General features: G+C 36.7%; 4 protein-coding genes and 1 non-coding gene across 5 annotated transcripts; 1 reads left to right on the top strand and 4 right to left on the bottom strand.

The window, feature by feature from the left end:
- Positions 1–48: 48 nt before the first annotated feature.
- Positions 49–2,449, top strand: LOC110863194. Its single transcript, XM_022112447.2, has 8 exons — positions 49–463; positions 535–584; positions 671–794; positions 874–904; positions 983–1,189; positions 1,377–1,544; positions 1,616–1,764; positions 1,940–2,449. The coding sequence occupies exons 1-8, from the start codon at positions 369–371 to the stop codon at positions 2,202–2,204; spliced, it is 1,089 nt and encodes a 362-aa protein (XP_021968139.1). The 5' UTR covers positions 49–368; the 3' UTR covers positions 2,205–2,449.
- LOC110863193 lies at positions 2,445–4,565 on the bottom strand. The gene is made up of 5 exons (XM_022112446.2): positions 4,376–4,565; positions 3,936–4,208; positions 3,510–3,864; positions 3,083–3,442; positions 2,445–2,996 (listed from the first exon to the last, which is right to left on the bottom strand). The coding sequence occupies exons 2-5, from the start codon at positions 4,181–4,183 to the stop codon at positions 2,682–2,684; spliced, it is 1,278 nt and encodes a 425-aa protein (XP_021968138.1). The 5' UTR covers positions 4,184–4,208; positions 4,376–4,565; the 3' UTR covers positions 2,445–2,681.
- Positions 4,566–4,593: 28 nt separating this feature from the next.
- On the bottom strand, positions 4,594–8,597 carry LOC110852642. The gene is made up of 7 exons (XM_022100786.2): positions 8,459–8,597; positions 8,239–8,319; positions 7,885–8,167; positions 5,349–5,908; positions 5,140–5,282; positions 4,897–5,059; positions 4,594–4,694 (listed from the first exon to the last, which is right to left on the bottom strand). Exons 2-6 carry the CDS (start codon positions 8,299–8,301, stop codon positions 4,990–4,992), a joined length of 1,119 nt encoding a protein of 372 aa, XP_021956478.1. The 5' UTR covers positions 8,302–8,319; positions 8,459–8,597; the 3' UTR covers positions 4,594–4,694; positions 4,897–4,989.
- Positions 8,598–9,026: 429 nt separating this feature from the next.
- On the bottom strand, positions 9,027–9,108 carry Trnas-gcu. The gene has a single exon. It is a non-coding gene; the product is annotated as a tRNA-Ser (tRNA).
- A 4,228-nt stretch (positions 9,109–13,336) lies between these two features.
- Positions 13,337–15,589, bottom strand: LOC110861411. Its single transcript, XM_022110522.2, has 4 exons — positions 15,361–15,589; positions 15,089–15,282; positions 14,275–15,004; positions 13,337–14,183 (listed from the first exon to the last, which is right to left on the bottom strand). Exons 1-4 carry the CDS (start codon positions 15,426–15,428, stop codon positions 13,772–13,774), a joined length of 1,404 nt encoding a protein of 467 aa, XP_021966214.1. The 5' UTR covers positions 15,429–15,589; the 3' UTR covers positions 13,337–13,771.
- Positions 15,590–17,803: the final 2,214 nt, after the last annotated feature.

Below are 17,803 nucleotides of genomic sequence, written 5' to 3'. Positions count from 1 at the left end.
ATTTATTAAGTGAAGAATAGTACATAGTTATTGCCCATCTCTACGCTAGGGTCAGCGAAAATAAAGTATTCTGTGTATTATGTACCAATTAAAGTTCAATCCCCTGATTGACCAACAAAACGATTCATTGACTCGCTAGTCGCTGGTACTAATCAATCAGACATGAATTAAGGAAGTGGATAAGTTGCAAATTTGCAATTATTTATCTCCGCATTTTAAATACTTGCCTTGTTTTATTTCGTCTTTAACAAATCAATTAATTATTGTTATTGATCGTCTCATAAATGTAAATAAAAATTTTCGTCATTCTCTTCCCAATCACTGACAAGAGAAGTCCGTATGAATTTAGAAACTATTTATCTGAAAATATGGGACTTTACAAAGTCAAGGCATTCTGTGTTCTCTTCGTACTCGTTATTTTGTTCCATTTTGCATACCAATTTAAAAACTCGCCTTCATCGAGGTAACATTATTTGGGTTAAATTATATATATAAAAAATAATTAAATTATTTTGTTCACATTTGACTTCTCAGCAACCACAAGCCCTCCGGAGATATCCCACTTTGGAATAAAACTGAGCATGGTATGCACATATTTAAAAACACAAAGCATGGCATGCTCTAGGAAAATTAAGATAATTTAAACATTATAATTTTAAAAAAACACAAGGAATTTCGACCAACAATATTCTCACCGCTCTCCCAGTCAACCGAATTTGGCAAGGGCCTAGAGGAAAAGTAGAGATAAAATATAACTGTGAGGGAGACTCGTATTACATTTACGTCTATCCAAAGTTAGTAATTAATTCCGTTAATTAAAAATAATTTGCGTGTTAAATGTTATATTTTCATCTCATAATCCTGAAAATCTAGGAAAGCAAATTGCGCCCCCAATGATATGTCGGTGAGATCATATTCGCAACTTTCGTGTACATAGATATATCGACCAATTACATGGATTTCCAACAATTTTAATTCTTAGTTTGAAGACCGTCCCACATATTCTGTCTGCTTTGACGATACGACCAAGCAGACGCTATATACTACGGGACACATCCTGGGAACTCAGGCGACTCTAGTGCATCCAGCCAGGCCCCCTTGGGAAGAAGCGAAGCGGCTTTTTAACACAGGATGGGACTATTTGTACGACCGCAAAACGCAAAAGTTCAAGTTTTCCCGACCGACGATGGTACGTTCGTCAGTCGTCAAAATTATATCACCAAATCATAATCAAATTGTTTAAGGGGACGTTCATAAATTTTGTAACGCAAAAATCGCGATTCTCTAGACCCCTCCTCCATATGAATGTCCCCTAGTTGCTGATAACGTTATTTATGTATGTCGCCAAAACCAAACCTACTACATCTTGTTTACAGCTGGGTCCAGCAAGCACTGCGAGATTATTCCCAGAAGATAAATATTGGTTTAGTAGAGGTCACTTATTTCGGAGGAGCGACGCGAACACTATAAATGGTCAGGCGTCTACAATGTTTTACATCAATACTGCGCCTCAATGGGGTCTCTTGAACTCAGGGAATTGGAATGTGCGTATTATCCGTTTAAAAATTTTCCATACAGCATTCTAATGATTAGAGTATGCACATTTTTTCGATAGAAACTCGAAGAAGACATTCGAAGCTATGCTCAAGGTGGAAACACCTTGGTGAAAGTTTGGACTGGCACTTATGGCCTGCTTACTTTGCCGAACGACCAAGGAGTTCAGATTGATATGTATTTGGGCAATAATGCCGTCCCGGTTCCCAGGTGACATTAATTAAAATTAAAATTTAAAAACATAATGCCTAATGCCACATTTTTTGTATACAAAATTTGCATGCAATTGAGATTATCTGCTAATTTAATATCTTTATGTGTAAATACCAAAAAATATGTTACATGTCTTTAATGCATAAATATCTAAACTATATTGAATGTCTAGATTCTTTTGGAAAGCTGTGTACGACATGGTTTCCAAGTATGGCGTGGTCCTTGTGCAGGTCAACAATCCTCACGCCACGCATGAAGAGCTGTTTCAAAATGGAATTCCGTGCGAAGATATCTGCCACCGTGTCCCTTGGCTGACCACGTTGGTGCAAGTAGAACGGGAAAAGGTTGACTTCGGGTACACGTATTGCTGTAGCGTGGAGGAATTTAGAAGAACGGTCAACTATCCGAGTGATCTTCCAAAAGCGAGAAGTTGGTAATTTGTTGAATCGGTTGATTTGCAATTTGCATACAATGTTTTGATTATTATGTACAATATTCTGACCTGTCATAAAATCTGCGGCATAAAAAGTTTTATTAAATGATCCGATTTTGCATGGAATAAGTCGCAAATTTAATAAGTATTTAACATTTGGACTGCACAAAATTTGTCACCCATATTGTCACCAGTTACATATATAAAATTTATGCTTTGGATAAATAAAAAGGTGAATGAAAAATTTCCATGAAAAAATAATGCATTTAGCATGCCAATTTTATTAATACCAAAAAATATACTGAATTTACACAATGAATTATTTTATATCCTTATCACAATCAAGGCCACAATTACATTACAAATAATCTCCCAAAATATAGGGGTATAAATAAGCTTAGAAAAAAAATCATACTCAAGAATTACTTCCATTTCAATAATCACAATCCTTCCAGTGTATCAAAGATTCCATCAAATTAATCTATTCCAATTTTTTACACTCCTCCTTGTGCCTCTTCCAGTCAAACTTTTGACAAAACCTGCTACAATACAGTGCCACTCCGCACAGCTGGCAGGTCCACAAAATGCAAGGCTCTTGGTCGAAGAGAAGCCTTCCGTCCGTGCCGATTGGGCGAAGCCGTGCAGTTTCATTCGATGGATGGACGCCATCAAGCTGGCCGCAATAACAGCAGATACGTTTCCTCAAATGTTTCTCAAGCAGTCGGTTTAAAACAGGGATGTAACGAGCATCCCGACCTTCTTCGTAATCCTGAAAGGTGAGCGGCGCCAACCCATCCTAGCAAAATAATAAATCAATATCAAAATTTAATATTTATTTGTTATATATAACTCTACATATAACGATAATTGGCAAAAACTAACCTCGATCACGGTCCCAGGGAAATTGGCCTTGTACGCGGCTTCACTCCCATGGACGATGAGACTCCTATGGACCCCAACGTACCCAAAGAGCCTACCGGTGGGATCGACAATGTAATGAGTTCCATTCGGTAGTTGGACGAATAGGACGGGATGTCGAATCACCAAGAGATCCTGGCGTACCAGCCTTGCGGTAACTTTCCTCTTGTGAAGGCCGCGAAAATCGGGGTCTTCAAGGTCATATGGCTGCGCACCCGGCCAAGTTGCTGGACCATCGGCTTCGACGTTAGCCAGCATATTGGCTGTGTAAATCAGGGACGGTAGCGTTTCTAGCATTGCGGCTCGCAGAGATGCCAAAGGGACCTGTCACATGATACAAGGTCGAATAATAAATATATGTATCAATCAATTAATAACTACCATATGTTACCTTATCTCCTGTGGGAAGTACCCAGTTTTTTACTCCCAGTTTCGCCAAGGTAGGAATTGTGCCCAAAATTCCAAACACAATTGCATTCGTTTTGCCCAGTAAGGTCAGGGCCCAGTAAATATTCACCTTCTTCTTGGCACTCATTGCTGCAAGGGGAAATTCCTTTTCGTCTGGTTCTGAGATATGATGACGTATTTGCCACGCCTCCATGAATGCGTAAATATTCCTTATCTCAAACACGCTATTGACTCCATGCGCTTCAATTTCATCAGGAGGCGTAAACGGGACGAGGGGATCTTTCTCAGAATCACGAGGAAATATGTCGTCCGTAATGAGTCTAGTAGCTTTAAAGGGCCTGAGAGAGTTTAAAAATTGCAATTAGAAATATACAAAATCTCAGCTAAAATATGTAACAAATTATCTTACGAGAATATCTTCTTTGACAATGTGGATGGTTTTGTACTTCTACTTCCGCAGGCTTCAATATCGACAAGAATATCTTTCTTGGACTGGAAAACGGGCAAGTTTTCCTCAACCTGTCGAACACTGGGCATATGTTGGACGGCCTGAACGACGCCGATGGCGCGGAGAGCGTAGTTAACAAGGTCCAAGTCTTCGCCGAGTTCGAGTTCCACGACGTTGACTGGCTCGGGGGGCGGTGCTGCGGTTGCCATGTTGCAAGTTAGTTAGTAGTCAACCCTGAAATATTAGAATAGTTGGTCAAAAAGAATTTAATTATTAGCATCAATTTACTTTTAGCATTAAACTTAACGTAAGTTTAGGTTGGAACCAATTGAATTTGATTTAATTGGAAATTAAAGTACAACTATTTCATTATTTTATGTACGAAATAGAAAAGTACGTACTTTTAAACTTTAACTGATCTTTGATCCACTTGTTTTGTTGTTTTTAATCTTTGTAACTTACAAATTGTAAGTATAAGTATGAAGAATTCGATGATTTACAGATTAACTAAGAAATTATTTATCAAAAAACGAATTTATTAGGATTTTATATTAATTTACTGGCTCATTATACACAGCACAAACTACGAGAAGGTGGAATGAAGAATGAAGGAGGCAGCTGCTGGAACAAGACACAAAGAAGAAGAACAAAGAAAGCTTTCTCTTTTCTTGGCTCGGTAAAGTTGGGAATTTCTTATGGGGAGAAGTGTTTCGTGTTATCCTGTTAATACCACAAATGTCAACAGTATAATTAAATATGATAAATTATATATAATTTAATATGACAAATGATAATAAAATAACGCTAACATCATAATTAAGTTCTAATAAATAATAATAAATGGGAAAAATATTAGTAACAGATCATTCATACATACGCTTTAGCTTAGCCGTAATTTGTAAAAATATTCGAAATTAACTACCTATTTAGTTAGTACAGACAGCCAGAAATGTACAGTATTATGCCGGATCATAAATCATAAGAGAAGTACTACTTATATAAAATAATAATCAATTTAGAAATTGCTTCGACTCATCTTCCCAGCCTCTGACCCCATTGCTATCTCAACTAATTTCTTCGGATCACTAAAACAAAACATTAGAGTCACAACCCATAAAATGATTAGCAAAGAATGTAATTAATAATTACTAATTATGTAAATCACCTTCTCATAAACTTTTCAATCCTCTCAATCGCTGTCGACAAGGTATACAATCGGGCAACGTGCAATAACTCGACGCAATTTTCCCATGTCACCAACCTCGGAAGCAACTTGTCACAAGTTTCCTTCAGTAATGTTACTCCGTACTGAAAATTAAATCAGGCAAATAAATACATATTATTCTAGATTGAATTTATGTAATGCACGGTCACCTTGTCGGCGGCATTGATTACTTCATCGTAATGATCGCCCCAATTATTATCGACTTCGCCAGTGAACAAATACAAGAGAAACATCTTTAATCCACCCTCCCCGATGTCGTCAATGGCGACGACGCCATCCTTCTTCTCCTTCATGTCCGTGGAAAACATGGCGGCAAATACAGGGCTATGAGCTGCGAGGATGGCCTTGTTGACCACGAATTCTTTCCCATTTTTCGCCCTTAGGGTGATCGTAGAAGCAGCCCCTTCCTGCAGCATGGCGAACATTCCCTTCTTGTGGATTTCGCCCCACGCGACGCGCTCTGGCATGACGAGGAGATCAGATTGCTTTCTGAGGTTCGCAATCCCTTTGGTGTCGAATAGTTTGAATCGGATGCGAACTTGCATAAGATCTTCGTCACCACTCTTCTCAGCAATCTTGTTCAGGGTGTAAGATTTAGTGCCCTTCTTTACCCACGTAGAATATTCCGATAATCTGTACTCGTAGAAGACACACTTGGTCGGGGCAGCGTTCTTGACATCTGCTGAGGTGAAAGTGTGACGAGCCAACTCTGTAAAAACAAAGAGTTAATTAGTACAATTATAAAAATTTTCAAAAATCTCTAAATATACACTATTTAAAATTTTTTGCAACTCTTCTTGTGAAAACTAAACTAAGAAATACGTCCTAGATGCAACAGAATGCACGGAGCAAATCCGGATGTTTGCAACAGGCCAAATTTGCGAAATTTTGGAATTTAATTTACATAACTTAATCATAAACTGAACTATTATAAAAATATTGTAAGCTGATTTCTCTTGGTAATCTTTACGATGCGGATTGCCTCAAATGAACGCAAATATAAATGAATGTAAAAAAATAAAACTAAGGCGAGAGGCGCCATTAGAAACAAGAAACAAGCCCACCAACCAACACCCGTCTCGCCGTGGCCCCATTAATATTTTTATATCTGGGGGGTGTAACCACAATTTTATTTTTTGAAATTCTTTCCTGCATTATACACAATTTAAAAAACCAATAATGTGATATATATGCCAGCATGGGTGCATGTCATTTTCATGAAAGTGTCAAAAAATTGTCACACAAATGTCGAAAATCAGACTACAAAGCTTATTTATTTAACTCGTTTACCAGAGCAGCTAGCTCAATTCTGAAATTTCTGAATGGAAATTTGGAATGTATTTAATCACATGATTGCCTACGTTAAAAGTCGGGTTTAAGAAGTAAATATTTCATTTTTTCCAAACTTTTTCAACAACAATACCGATTGACTTGAAACTTTAGTATCTTGGTTCTGTTGTATACATTTTCTTTAATCAAAAATCTTTAATTAAAAAAATGTTTTTATACATATTTGTCGCTTTTATTAAACATTTTAGATAAATGTTTCGGGGTTTATAAGAATATATTTATCCGGACTCTGTTGATTAATGCTAAACTGCATGTTTAAATTGAAATTAATGTAAGAACTACAGGTAATAGGTTTTAAAAGTGCAGTGCAATATAAGATTGTACTATATATCAATTTTAAATGCAGTTTACATTAGTAGTTAAAGGTTTGAATCATAAATTATGGTACCACCCCCCAGATATAAAAATATTAATGGGGCCACGGCGAGACGGGGGTGTTGGTGGGCTTGTTTCTAATGGCGCCTCTCGCCTTAGTTTTATTTTTTTACATTCATTTATTTCGTCGTTTTTAAGTGAACAATTTTTTAACTCCGTCATTAAAAACCCACAGTGCAGACTTGATCAGGCAGTGCCCGAGTCAAGAAAAGGTTGCAATTATCACCCAATCCGAAGTTTTGCACAAAATTTTTTCATAAATGCATATCAATATTTTTTTAAATAAAAACTAATGGTTCTAATTTAAATTCACATTCTTACATTAGTAGCAATTGACAGCATATGTAACAAATTGCGGTTCAATATATACGACGATTAAAATAAATCCTTTCGGGTCCCCCCAGATGACCGATTTTACTTAATTCATATTATCCCATTACGAGCCATTACAAATTTACAGACAGACGGACGTGACGATTATATAAGCCCTGGCTCGGGCCATCATTTACACATACATATAAAGAATTTCTTTACTAAAGTTGCTATGGATGTAACTGAATATAAAAAATTTCAAACCTCCATAACTTCGTCATTTTGCATCCGATTTTCATGACCCCAAAGAATGATCTTAATAATTTTTTAAGCTCTTTCGATTTTCCTTTGCCGATTTTTCACTTTCAGCGGAATATTTTGAGATACAGAAAAAAAGTCACTAAAACGAGAAATACGCCATGAAAGTGTGAACCGATCAAGCCAGAGATATACGCGCAATACTACAAAGAATTTACTACCCATCAGTCGAAACCGCATGTCTCTACGGCGTATGGTTCTCTCACAATCTTGTTGGACTGTTTTGAGGTGTCCACTTAACTGCATACTATGGCTTCGCCGTAACCATGCACGTATTTTTTTGGGTGCATGGTTACGTTTGGGTCTCGCCTTAGAAAAACATCAACTTACTAAACTCCCACTTTTCCGGCGATCTCGACAACTTATCCAATGATACCTCCACCCCGACCAGCCCTTCAAAACCTGGGTACTCCTCCAGTCTGAAGAAAAGGTCAATAGCATCCGTCTCGTCGTCCATGAGTATAAAAAACTTCCACCTTGAGATCGCATCCATAGTTTGTCCAATTGTGAAGGATAAGTAGGCCGTTTGCTGATCAGAAGGCTCTTCGGCGTAGAGGATCTCGTTCCTGCTAATACTCCACACTAATTCGTGAACTTCCTCCGTAGCTACCTCCTGGAAAATGTGTAAATTCTTTGTATGTGACACATAACGAATTAATTGTAATTACTTCACCATAAACTTACCTCTTCACAAGATGGACATTTAACTCCGGATTGCCTAGAGCAGGATTGGCTTGATGTTGCCATCTTGAGGTCCAATGTGACCTGCAATATACGGGACAAGGACAAATAAGGAAACACATTGTAGAATCGGCATGGAATGAAGAAAATCAAAATTATCATGGAAATGCGAATCTCCTTCATAAATAAATATTTTCATACCTCAAGTTTAGTCCAGCCTTACCTTATGTGCGAATTATTTCCTGTGAATTCAGAAATTGCGATGTAAATAAATTTGCTACAATCTCATAAAGTTCGTTCTTTTCGATAAGTCGCTTTGGGTAGAAGCGACTTGTCAAAAAATGTTGAAAACAAGACTCGTCTTGTGTCTTGTTTTCTTTCACGACAAGTGAGAAGACTGAACTGCTGTAGATTGGTTACGAATAGTGGGAAAAATGAGACTAAAACCCAGTTCTCGTGCGATCTCATCGAACGAGATGAGATTTTATTCTCATTCGCATTCGGGCTTATCATTAGAAAACATTCATAAATTACGTGACCACACTGTTTTAATAATAAATAGGTATTTTGAAGGATTTAAATTAAAAAGCGAAATCCATCCGTATTTTTATTTATTAATCGTTTAAGACATCGGCAGGTGGGAATTAACGGGGCTAATTGAGACGTTTACACTTACATATCTATGATAGTTTTTCATGATACTAGGAAAATGTAAGATAAAAAATCTAATAAAATTTAATTAGATACATGCAAAAAAAAATTGCAAAAACAAATAATGCAAAAAAATTAATCGACGAGGATGGGATTCGAACCCACGCGTGCAGAGCACATTGGATTAGCAGTCCAACACCTTAACCACTCGGTCACCTCGTCCCTCACATTCGAAACGGCTCACGAATATACACCTTCATTGTGTAGTGCACAATTAAATAAATAAGGGAACTTCCGCACTTGCCGATAACAGATTTTGATGCCCTTTAGATATACTGTAGTATCCGATAAGCATACTAAAATCCTGGTGTAGTTTGACTCCATGGCCACATTTACGCCTACCACACTCACTAAAAGGGGCAAAAAACACGGGAAAAGATCTGTTTCCAGTTGCTCAAATGTTCGCTAAAAATCCAACTTTGCTCTGATTTTGAAAAATTCTTGCAACATTGGGCGTACTCACGACAACGTCTTATTTCACATCGCAACTCATTTAGCAAACTTGCGAAGATCAAAATATTTCTGTCGTGAGGGGATTCGCAAATCTCTCCAATCTCGCAAATCTACTGAAAACACCTATTTCGATGTTGTTTCCATAGATTTCTATAATTTCTCCTAATGGAGATGGTGAGGATGAGTTTGCGAAATAATTTTGCGAAATAAGAACATGCCCACTTGCTGGGTAAATTTGCGAAAAAATCCCATGGTTTTCCAGCAAAATTTTTGAAATATCTCGCAAAACCTCGCAAGTTATGTTACTATGCTCAATTTGCGAGATATGCGAAGGTTGACGTGAGTAGGCTCATTATATTTCTTTATTTTCTAATATAAAACTTAACTTTTTTGAAATTTTGATGATACCGAGTATCGATATGCGGGACGCTCCGAAAGTTGTCGCAAAGAAATCAAAAAGTCTAAAGTAATAAATTGGGCGTCAGTAAGCGTTACATTCCAATACCACATTTACAGGGATGGGATTACTCTTATCGGATTAAGTAATCAGATTATATTCAACGCAATACATACTCTGTAGTTTGTATGATTACTGGACAGTGCTCCCATAAAAAGTTAAAAATATTAAATAATCCATTAACGATAATCCATCCTTACCAACTTTAAAAATGGTAATTTAGTCAATAAAACTTACTCGAAGCGTAGTGTGCGAAGATTCGAAAATCATGCTTTACATTTTCTTTGAAGCCCTAGCTTTCTTTTAACACATCTCATTTCATATCCTCGAAATTCGTGGAAATATTTAAATTACGAGAAGCAAAACCTAAGCAGCCTAATAATACTGGATTATAATGCAATTGCATTTCCTGATTCTCATTCGCAAGATATGCGCGAGCAAATTTGTGACGTATGTATGTACATACATACATGAATTCTTGACCTTCACAGATTTACGTATACAGAAAAGTACGTACAAAACTGGTAAATGATCAGCATACCGTGAACATTTCATTTTATTCTTGCACTAAGGTGCACAAGTTTGCTAATTATATTTTGTTACAAGGCGTATGTATAACTTAATAAGCACATAATTGCCGTTCCATGGTCATCATCACGTATCTGTCCAGTCTCACGCAAAATAAAGATTTTCAGTCCAGTTGAAGAGTAACAGTTAATTAGAATTCATCATCCCACAGTTAAATACATATTCACTCAATAAACAGTTTCATAATTATTGCTGCCATTTTTGATAAAATAAGTTAACAATTTTACACGATTTAACAATGATTCTGACTCAGGTTGCATCCTTGGTGGGTATAATTCTAGTAGTTGCGTCCTGTCCATCTCTTGCGTATTCCAACGACGACGTGAACAATTTCTTACAAACAGGTAAGTAAAGGGGTGAGACGACGTAATAATTGCATACAAACAAAGCATGCGATATATTTTTGGGATGTTAAATAGGATATCAGCAGCTTTATCAATTTATTATTTGGCCAAAACCTAAAAAAAATATATTACATGCTTTTTACATGCATTACCCAAAATCTAAAATAGAAAACATGGTGTCAAATTTAGTACATTTGTTTCTTTCCTGATTAAGGAATCGTTCTTCGAGTCCCACGCCACGCCAATCCTGCCCCACAGCGTGGACACTACGATTATAATCCAGCTTATCCTGGTTATGGTGATGGCGGAGATTACGGTCAATTTGGTAGTCAACGCTATTTTAACCCATATAAATATCGACCTCGTTACATGAACAATTATGGAATCCGACGCCTTTGACCAGCCCAGTAAAAACTATTTTTTTTACACATTTAGTAATTTAATTTTTTCTTAAATTACCGTATGTTTTTATTCATTGGAGTACATATAAATTGTGTTCACAGAGCAAGCATTATTATTATTTTACATTATCAAATGAAATTATAGACACATGTACATATGTATGCATGAGTTGTTAATTATGCATATTAAGTTTTTTAATTAATGCAAAATACTTTTAATATATTTCCAAGAAACTCTTAAAATAAATAATTCAGTCATGTATAAATACATATTTACATAAATATTAAGCGTGCATGCATACGTTAGTTCTTCACTAATTTAACATCAAATGATAATTTAATGTGCATCTAGCATTCATATTTTTACATCTGTAAATCTGAATTACTATATACATATGCACAAATGTATTTTCCTTTCTTGCATAGTAGATACCCATCATCTTGTAAATGCAAAGTCTTTGCAAGTACATACATACATTTTAGGGTGCCAAGGTCAATCATAACTTGGTTTGCTCGAGATATTTAATTACATGCTGAACTCATCACCTAATGTAAATAGATCAAGTTGAAAATTGAGTAAAAATCAATTAAAGTCAGTTAAAGGCGTTAAAGCATTCTAAATACTCACACATTTACTTGTATGCATACACGTGTGACCTTTATACGCAATACATACATGCATAAATACATATGAACACCATTTACTCCCAGTGGCATCTGCTTTCCCGTCTATTTATATCAATCACTAGATTTTACTAATCTTAAGTGATCTCACCAAGAGGCGAATTTATTCACACTTTAACTCGGTCTTCCCAGTTTAGTTTGCATGCAAACTCGGCCGAAGTAACTGTGCCAATTGAATTAAATCGATCAAATTCCACATAAAATAAAATGAACTACGGGTCGCATCACGTCATCCTGTTGGCCTTGGTGGTAGTGCTTGCCTACACAGTGGCCCCCACTGAGGGGGGTTGTGGTTGTTTGGATTCGTACACCTGGGTGTGCGGATCGGATGGGAAATCGTATCAAAATATGTGCTTTATGCATTGCCTTTCTGAGCCAGGTAGGTTGTTATTTGATATTAATTAAGCAATTAATTAATTAAAATGCCGTAATTAACTTGCGACTTTTGCATAAAGGTGTGAAGGTAGTATTTGATGGTTCCTGTGAAAGAATGCAGGCTGAGCAAAATGGAGCCTTGGAGCTGCAACCGGGTCATGCGATCGTATTTATCACGGGGATTATCCTCCCTTTAATTTTCCAGCGCTTAACCAATTGAATTCCGTACTTTAATTAATTAAATTAAGGATTCTTGACAAATTTAAATTGTACTTCTCTTCACGTTTAATTGTATCTGGACTTATGTACAAACTAAATACATTACGATTGTTTCAAAATTTTTTAATGCTTTTAAATAAATAAATCCAAACGTGTTACTCAAAAATGATCTTACTTATGTATTTGTGTTTGGATTCAATACCTTTGAAAGCAAAATGTAAAAAATATATTGCAGTTGTTATTGGGTCTTTTTTACATATTGCGGAAGTGGATTTCATGGAGGTGCAACGCTTTGTTTCCAGCGGAAGATTTGCCCCTGCCTTTCATTAAGTTAAATGTGTTGCATACCAACTACTTAATTCCCCTGGTGGGGTTACTGCGTTGCATAAATCTTAAATTCCCCGGAAGTGGGGGTGGCTGCATAGTTAAATAATAAATAATTATTCATACTTATTTATTTTTAAATAATAAATATTTAAAAAATAATAATTAATTTTCAAGCGTTATAAAAATAGTGAATAATAAACCGTTGCAAACCAAGGATTGAAACCAGTGTGTCATACGTCAAAATGAACATCATCATATTGTTTTTGTTAGTCTAAAATCTGTTAAAATTGACACGTCGTGGCCCATGTATCGATGACGTTCCTGTTACCTTTGAGGTCAAAATGGAGGTTACCATTGAATTCGGGGTTAAATTTCCTACCAAATTGACATATGTATCAAATTAGTTTGATGACCTTTTTGACCTTGATAGGTGTGACCTACAGTACCCATCTTCGAACTTAACCTTCGTTTTTGCATGAACTATTTATGTTCCAAATTTCAAGTCAATATGGCAAACCAAAAATGAATCACGAATAAATATTTATTTTCAAATTTTGAATAAATTAACAATGAGTAAACAATTATTTTCAAATTTTTAAATTGAATGAATTTTGAAGAAATATTTTTTAAACAGCTAAGATCGCCACATATAACCAAAACTAACAAGAAGTATTTTTTTAATTGAACTAATAAAGTCCAGTTAAAATCTAAAGTCATCAATGATGACTCATCATCATGAAATAAAGAAATATTTTTTTAATAGCTAACTAAGATCGCTACATACAACTAAAACTAACAATAAGTATTTTTTAAATTGAACTAATAAAGTCCAGTCAAAACCTAAAGTCATCATCATGAAATAAAGAATATTTTTTCAACAGCTAAGATCGCTACATGTAACTAAAATTAAGTATTTTGTTTAAATTGAATTAATAAAGTCCAGTCAAAACTTAAAGTCGTCATCATGAAAAAAATACCTAAATACCACTGAAGGGATCTTCCCCAATGAATTCGTCAAATTCAGCCTCACTACATTCTCCATCCTCCTTCTCCAAATCTTCGACTTCGGGCCTTGGAGGAGCCACTTTTTCGAACACCATCACCTCATAATTGACTTGCGTCGGAGAAGAACGAGGGGCACACTCGACCCAGTTATCGTTCCAATCTTCTTCATGTCCTAAATTTCTGGAATAACAACTCGTCTCCATCTCCACTGGAAGATCTAGATCTGCATCACCCTCTGACCCTTGTCCAGAATCGTAAAATCGTGATTTGTATTGAAACTGTTTCTCTTCCGAGTCGGGGCGTGGTGGTGTCCACGGTTCATACTGGATCAATTCAGGTTCTTTAGCTAGCTCCTCCAGTTGGTCGACTTCCTTTTCCTCAATTCTAGGATTACAATTCAAGTTTATTTTCAAGTTTATTTAATAAGATTTTCTTCACTAAAATATACTTGCATTTATTTATACATAAAACTTACGCCTTCGCTTCTGCCTCCCAATCTTCTGCAGCGTCGCCCCAAATATTTTCCTTTTTCTGATCCTCATTCACCATGGGCTTAGCACGTTTCGGTTTCTTGGGCGAGACCGCGTTGAATTCCTCTTGGTTATGGTTGAAGGCAAGGGGGTGAGTTCCGTAATTTTTAACGATACCCTGACCACCGTATTTGTTATTAATATCTCTGCGAGGATACTGACCTGCACCACCACTTCTACGCTTGATCCCATACTCTTGACGGTAACCGGAATTACTGTCCTCTTGACCCTGAAGCGCAGAATTTTCCCGATACGAACCTTTTCTACCCTGACTTTGATCCCTCCCAAAAATATAATCTCGATGGTGAAGTTTATCAACCTCTCTTTGAGCCGTAACCACAGAATAATCTCGATTCTGATCTTCTCTAGACTTGCATTGACTTTGAGCACTTTCAGCGACCTCAGTATATTCTCGATACGGAAGTTTTTTAATCCCACTTTGATCCCTGACCCTTGCTTCTTTAGAAATTAATCGTGGATCTTCAGCCTCGCCTTGACCCCTGCTGCTGGCATTCTTGACGGGGATACCATGGCCATAATCTTTAATCAGGATGGGACCGTGTTTTTCCAGCCTGATTGGAATTAGGCGATATGGTATCCATCGGGATTGTTCATCAGCACGGTCCTGCCTGTTTCTGCCATCCCAGTGGTGTTCTTTCCGTCGGTGGTCATTTCCTAGATAATTATGTGTGTAAAAATTTCCTTACAATTTATACCAGAAGAAATATACGCATACAAACATAAAATTGATATCCATACCACGTTGACGTACAGGTTCCACCGCATTGAAACGATCTTCACACCACTTTTCATGAAATTTAATTTCAACAGTGTTCACTTTGTGGTTTTCGTTGAACTTACAGACTCGCAAGGTTTTTGCTTTCCCCTCCAGGTCACATTTCCTTTCATACTCTCTCCTGCACCTGAGCAGGTGGTCAGGGAATACAGGAATTCTAAAAAAAACACACAAAATATTAAAAACAGAATGAATAACAATATTTCACCGAGGAAACTACCACCACTTTACTTACGGCTCAATGTGACACAAATTATACGGGCATTGAACGTGAGTATGTATCCTCCCAGTGTTACTCTGCATCTTCTTGACAGCTCAAGTAAGTACTAAAACAAAGTTTAATCAGTTAATAATTGTAAGTTACTAATTAACTATTAATTAAAATCGAGAATTTGGGCCGCTCATGTGCGATGCAACTGAATAAATGAGAGGAGAAGCAAGAGCACGCAGCACAACGTTTTTTTCCCTCGCGAAGAAATTCCCTCGCGACTCAACTTTCTCATAAAGCAGGTTCCCCCGATTGTGTTCTTTTTCTTAGGTGAGCCATATGAAAACGAGAAATTAAAATGTTAAATAGTAATTTAATGATAATTGATATATCATTTTGATAGTAAAATTATTGCGTCGACTAATAATAAGTTATGAGTTGGGTATATTATAATTTTGGTGAGTATTGCTATTTTTTATTTTTTATTTCTGAGAAAAAGAAAGTAAAACTTCATATGCAACGTTCAGTCATAAAATAAAATATTAATACGTACCACTATATATATTTTATATATATATCTATATATTTTGCGAATTCCCCAACTCCGGATTTTTTTAATTAAAAAAAATCGAATAAACTGACACAACCTATATAGTAGCATCGAATTCATCTCCAAAGCAGCCCCCCAAGTGCAGAGACCTTGGTCACGGGGTTATCATAAGAATTTCTGAAATCCTCATCCGAAACTATTTATACGTCTCATCGATTAGAAAGAATTCTGGTAAATGCATAGGCATACGTTGACGTTGAATTGCTGCATGAATTTGTAATAAATGATATTATTTTCATATGCATACCGTGACTCGCAAGGTTTCATTAACTTTTACAGTTTGAAATTTAATGTGAACGTTATCGGTATTTCATCAACTTTTATTCATCAAGTTCTATAAATTGCATCCTGCCAATGTAAATTAAAAGACTTGACGAAAACCACGAGTAATTTAATGAAACCCGTATGAGTATAATTGTACATACATAGATAATTGCCAGGAAATATTTAAATATTGGTATTAAGCAAAGATTAAAAGTCTGATAAGACTTCGAATTCAGGGACGAATATAAACACATGTTTATACTTTATTCTTTCAAGCCCCACAACAACACCGTCAAGAATTCACATGTTCGCCAAATTCCCCAAAAATATCGGGAATGAAATTTCTTAAACGTATCAAAAATTTCAAAAACTCCCTTAAATCAGTCTCCCTTCCATCCCTCACTGTTTCCCATGCCGTTAAGCGATTCGCCATTTTTACCGAATTTCTCTACCCTCAATTCATCACGTGGAACAGGACAACTTGGAAACCTAGCCCAACGCCAAAATCGGTCTCCCTCACCGCATGGGTTATCCTCTCACTGCTCCTCCCCATTACCACGGTCGCCTTAATGTTCATACTAATCCACGAACTGGTAGTTTTTCGAAAAGATCCCGACATTTCGTCTCGTCAAGTTTTACTTTGCGTGTGGTACATTTGCCTCTCACTTCTGGCGACGGTTTGCGTCTTAACTTTTTTCGATAGAGTTCACGAATTTTGCTTCCTGATGAGCAACGTGCAAATGATAAAGGATCAGGTGGAGGAGGATGGTAATAAACTTTTTCGAAAAAAAACTCTTTAAAAATTTGGTGGAAAATTTTATTTTGAAATTTTCATTAGATAACCGCACCAGTGATCACGACCAGACACAACTGCTCGTAGGCATATTCCTCCATGCCATGGTTCCCACACCCTTGGCGTTTTCCTTGGGCGCGTCCACCATTCCGATAATACTCAGCACTATCGACCCAATGTATTTTGTCTTTCTGCCCGTCACCTTCTTATCGCCCTTGTCCAAATTATTTCTCAGAATCGTGACAACCTTTCTGTTCATCTTGCACGGATGTGTACTCGTTTTTACATTCGTCATTTGCCTGACTTACGCCACCCTCCCGATTCACGTTTGTTTGAAATCGATGACAAATCCAAAGCTTTTTCATGGGCCGGTTATAAATTCAAATCCCACGCCAGATTTAAACCCTTCTCAGAATTTAATCGATTTCGCCACCATTTCCCAAAGTTGTGCCGCGTTCGTCAAATTTGAGCGAATTGGACGATTTCCAAAATACTTTTTGAAATATCGACAACTTCAAATTTTAAACACGACCTACAACCAATTAACTACGTATATACTGCCCATTTCTTTATTAATTTCGCTCGTGACGTGCTCAGTGGTGGGTTACATTTGGATAAAGCTGAGTTTTAGGGTGCCACTTACGATAACTCTCATGGCGATGGTTGTTATCATAATTTTATTCGGAGCGGCTCATTTCCTGTTTCCTCTCGGATCAAATATGACCCTCAAATCGGAAATGTTCCTGAAATTTTGGAAACTTCAATTTTTTTCGAGCTGCAGGAAGAGGCAGATTAAAAGTTGT

Source organism: Folsomia candida, unplaced genomic scaffold (assembly GCF_002217175.1).
Source record: "Folsomia candida strain VU population unplaced genomic scaffold, ASM221717v1 Fcan01_Sc001, whole genome shotgun sequence".
Lineage (NCBI taxonomy): Eukaryota > Metazoa > Arthropoda > Collembola > Entomobryomorpha > Isotomidae > Folsomia > Folsomia candida.
This window is presented reverse-complemented; position numbering and strand designations above follow the sequence as displayed.

Bases quoted from the DNA above. Each gene is read 5' to 3' on its own strand.
- LOC110863194 (XM_022112447.2), top strand. From the start codon at position 369: ATGGGACTTTACAAAGTCAAGGCATTCTGTGTTCTCTTCGTACTCGTT. The intron at 905-982 runs GTGAGATCATAT...TTTAATTCTTAG, and splicing joins GCGCCCCCAATGATATGTCG to TTTGAAGACCGTCCCACATA. The intron at 1,545-1,615 runs GTGCGTATTATC...TTTTTTCGATAG, and splicing joins TGAACTCAGGGAATTGGAAT to AAACTCGAAGAAGACATTCG.
- LOC110863193 (XM_022112446.2), bottom strand. From the start codon at position 4,183: ATGGCAACCGCAGCACCGCCCCCCGAGCCAGTCAACGTCGTGGAACTC. The intron at 3,443-3,509 runs GTAACATATGGT...ATCATGTGACAG, and splicing joins TACTTCCCACAGGAGATAAG to GTCCCTTTGGCATCTCTGCG. The intron at 2,997-3,082 runs GTTAGTTTTTGC...TTATTTTGCTAG, and splicing joins TCCCTGGGACCGTGATCGAG to GATGGGTTGGCGCCGCTCAC.
- LOC110852642 (XM_022100786.2), bottom strand. From the start codon at position 8,301: ATGGCAACATCAAGCCAATCCTGCTCTAGGCAATCCGGAGTTAAATGT. The intron at 5,909-7,884 runs GTAAGTTGATGT...TTGTTTTTACAG, and splicing joins GCCGGAAAAGTGGGAGTTTA to AGTTGGCTCGTCACACTTTC. The intron at 5,283-5,348 runs GTGACCGTGCAT...TTTAATTTTCAG, and splicing joins TAATCAATGCCGCCGACAAG to TACGGAGTAACATTACTGAA.
- LOC110861411 (XM_022110522.2), bottom strand. From the start codon at position 15,428: ATGCAGAGTAACACTGGGAGGATACATACTCACGTTCAATGCCCGTAT. The intron at 15,283-15,360 runs GTAAGTAAAGTG...TGTTTTTTTTAG, and splicing joins AATTTGTGTCACATTGAGCC to AATTCCTGTATTCCCTGACC. The intron at 15,005-15,088 runs GTATGGATATCA...ATAATTATCTAG, and splicing joins GGAACCTGTACGTCAACGTG to GAAATGACCACCGACGGAAA.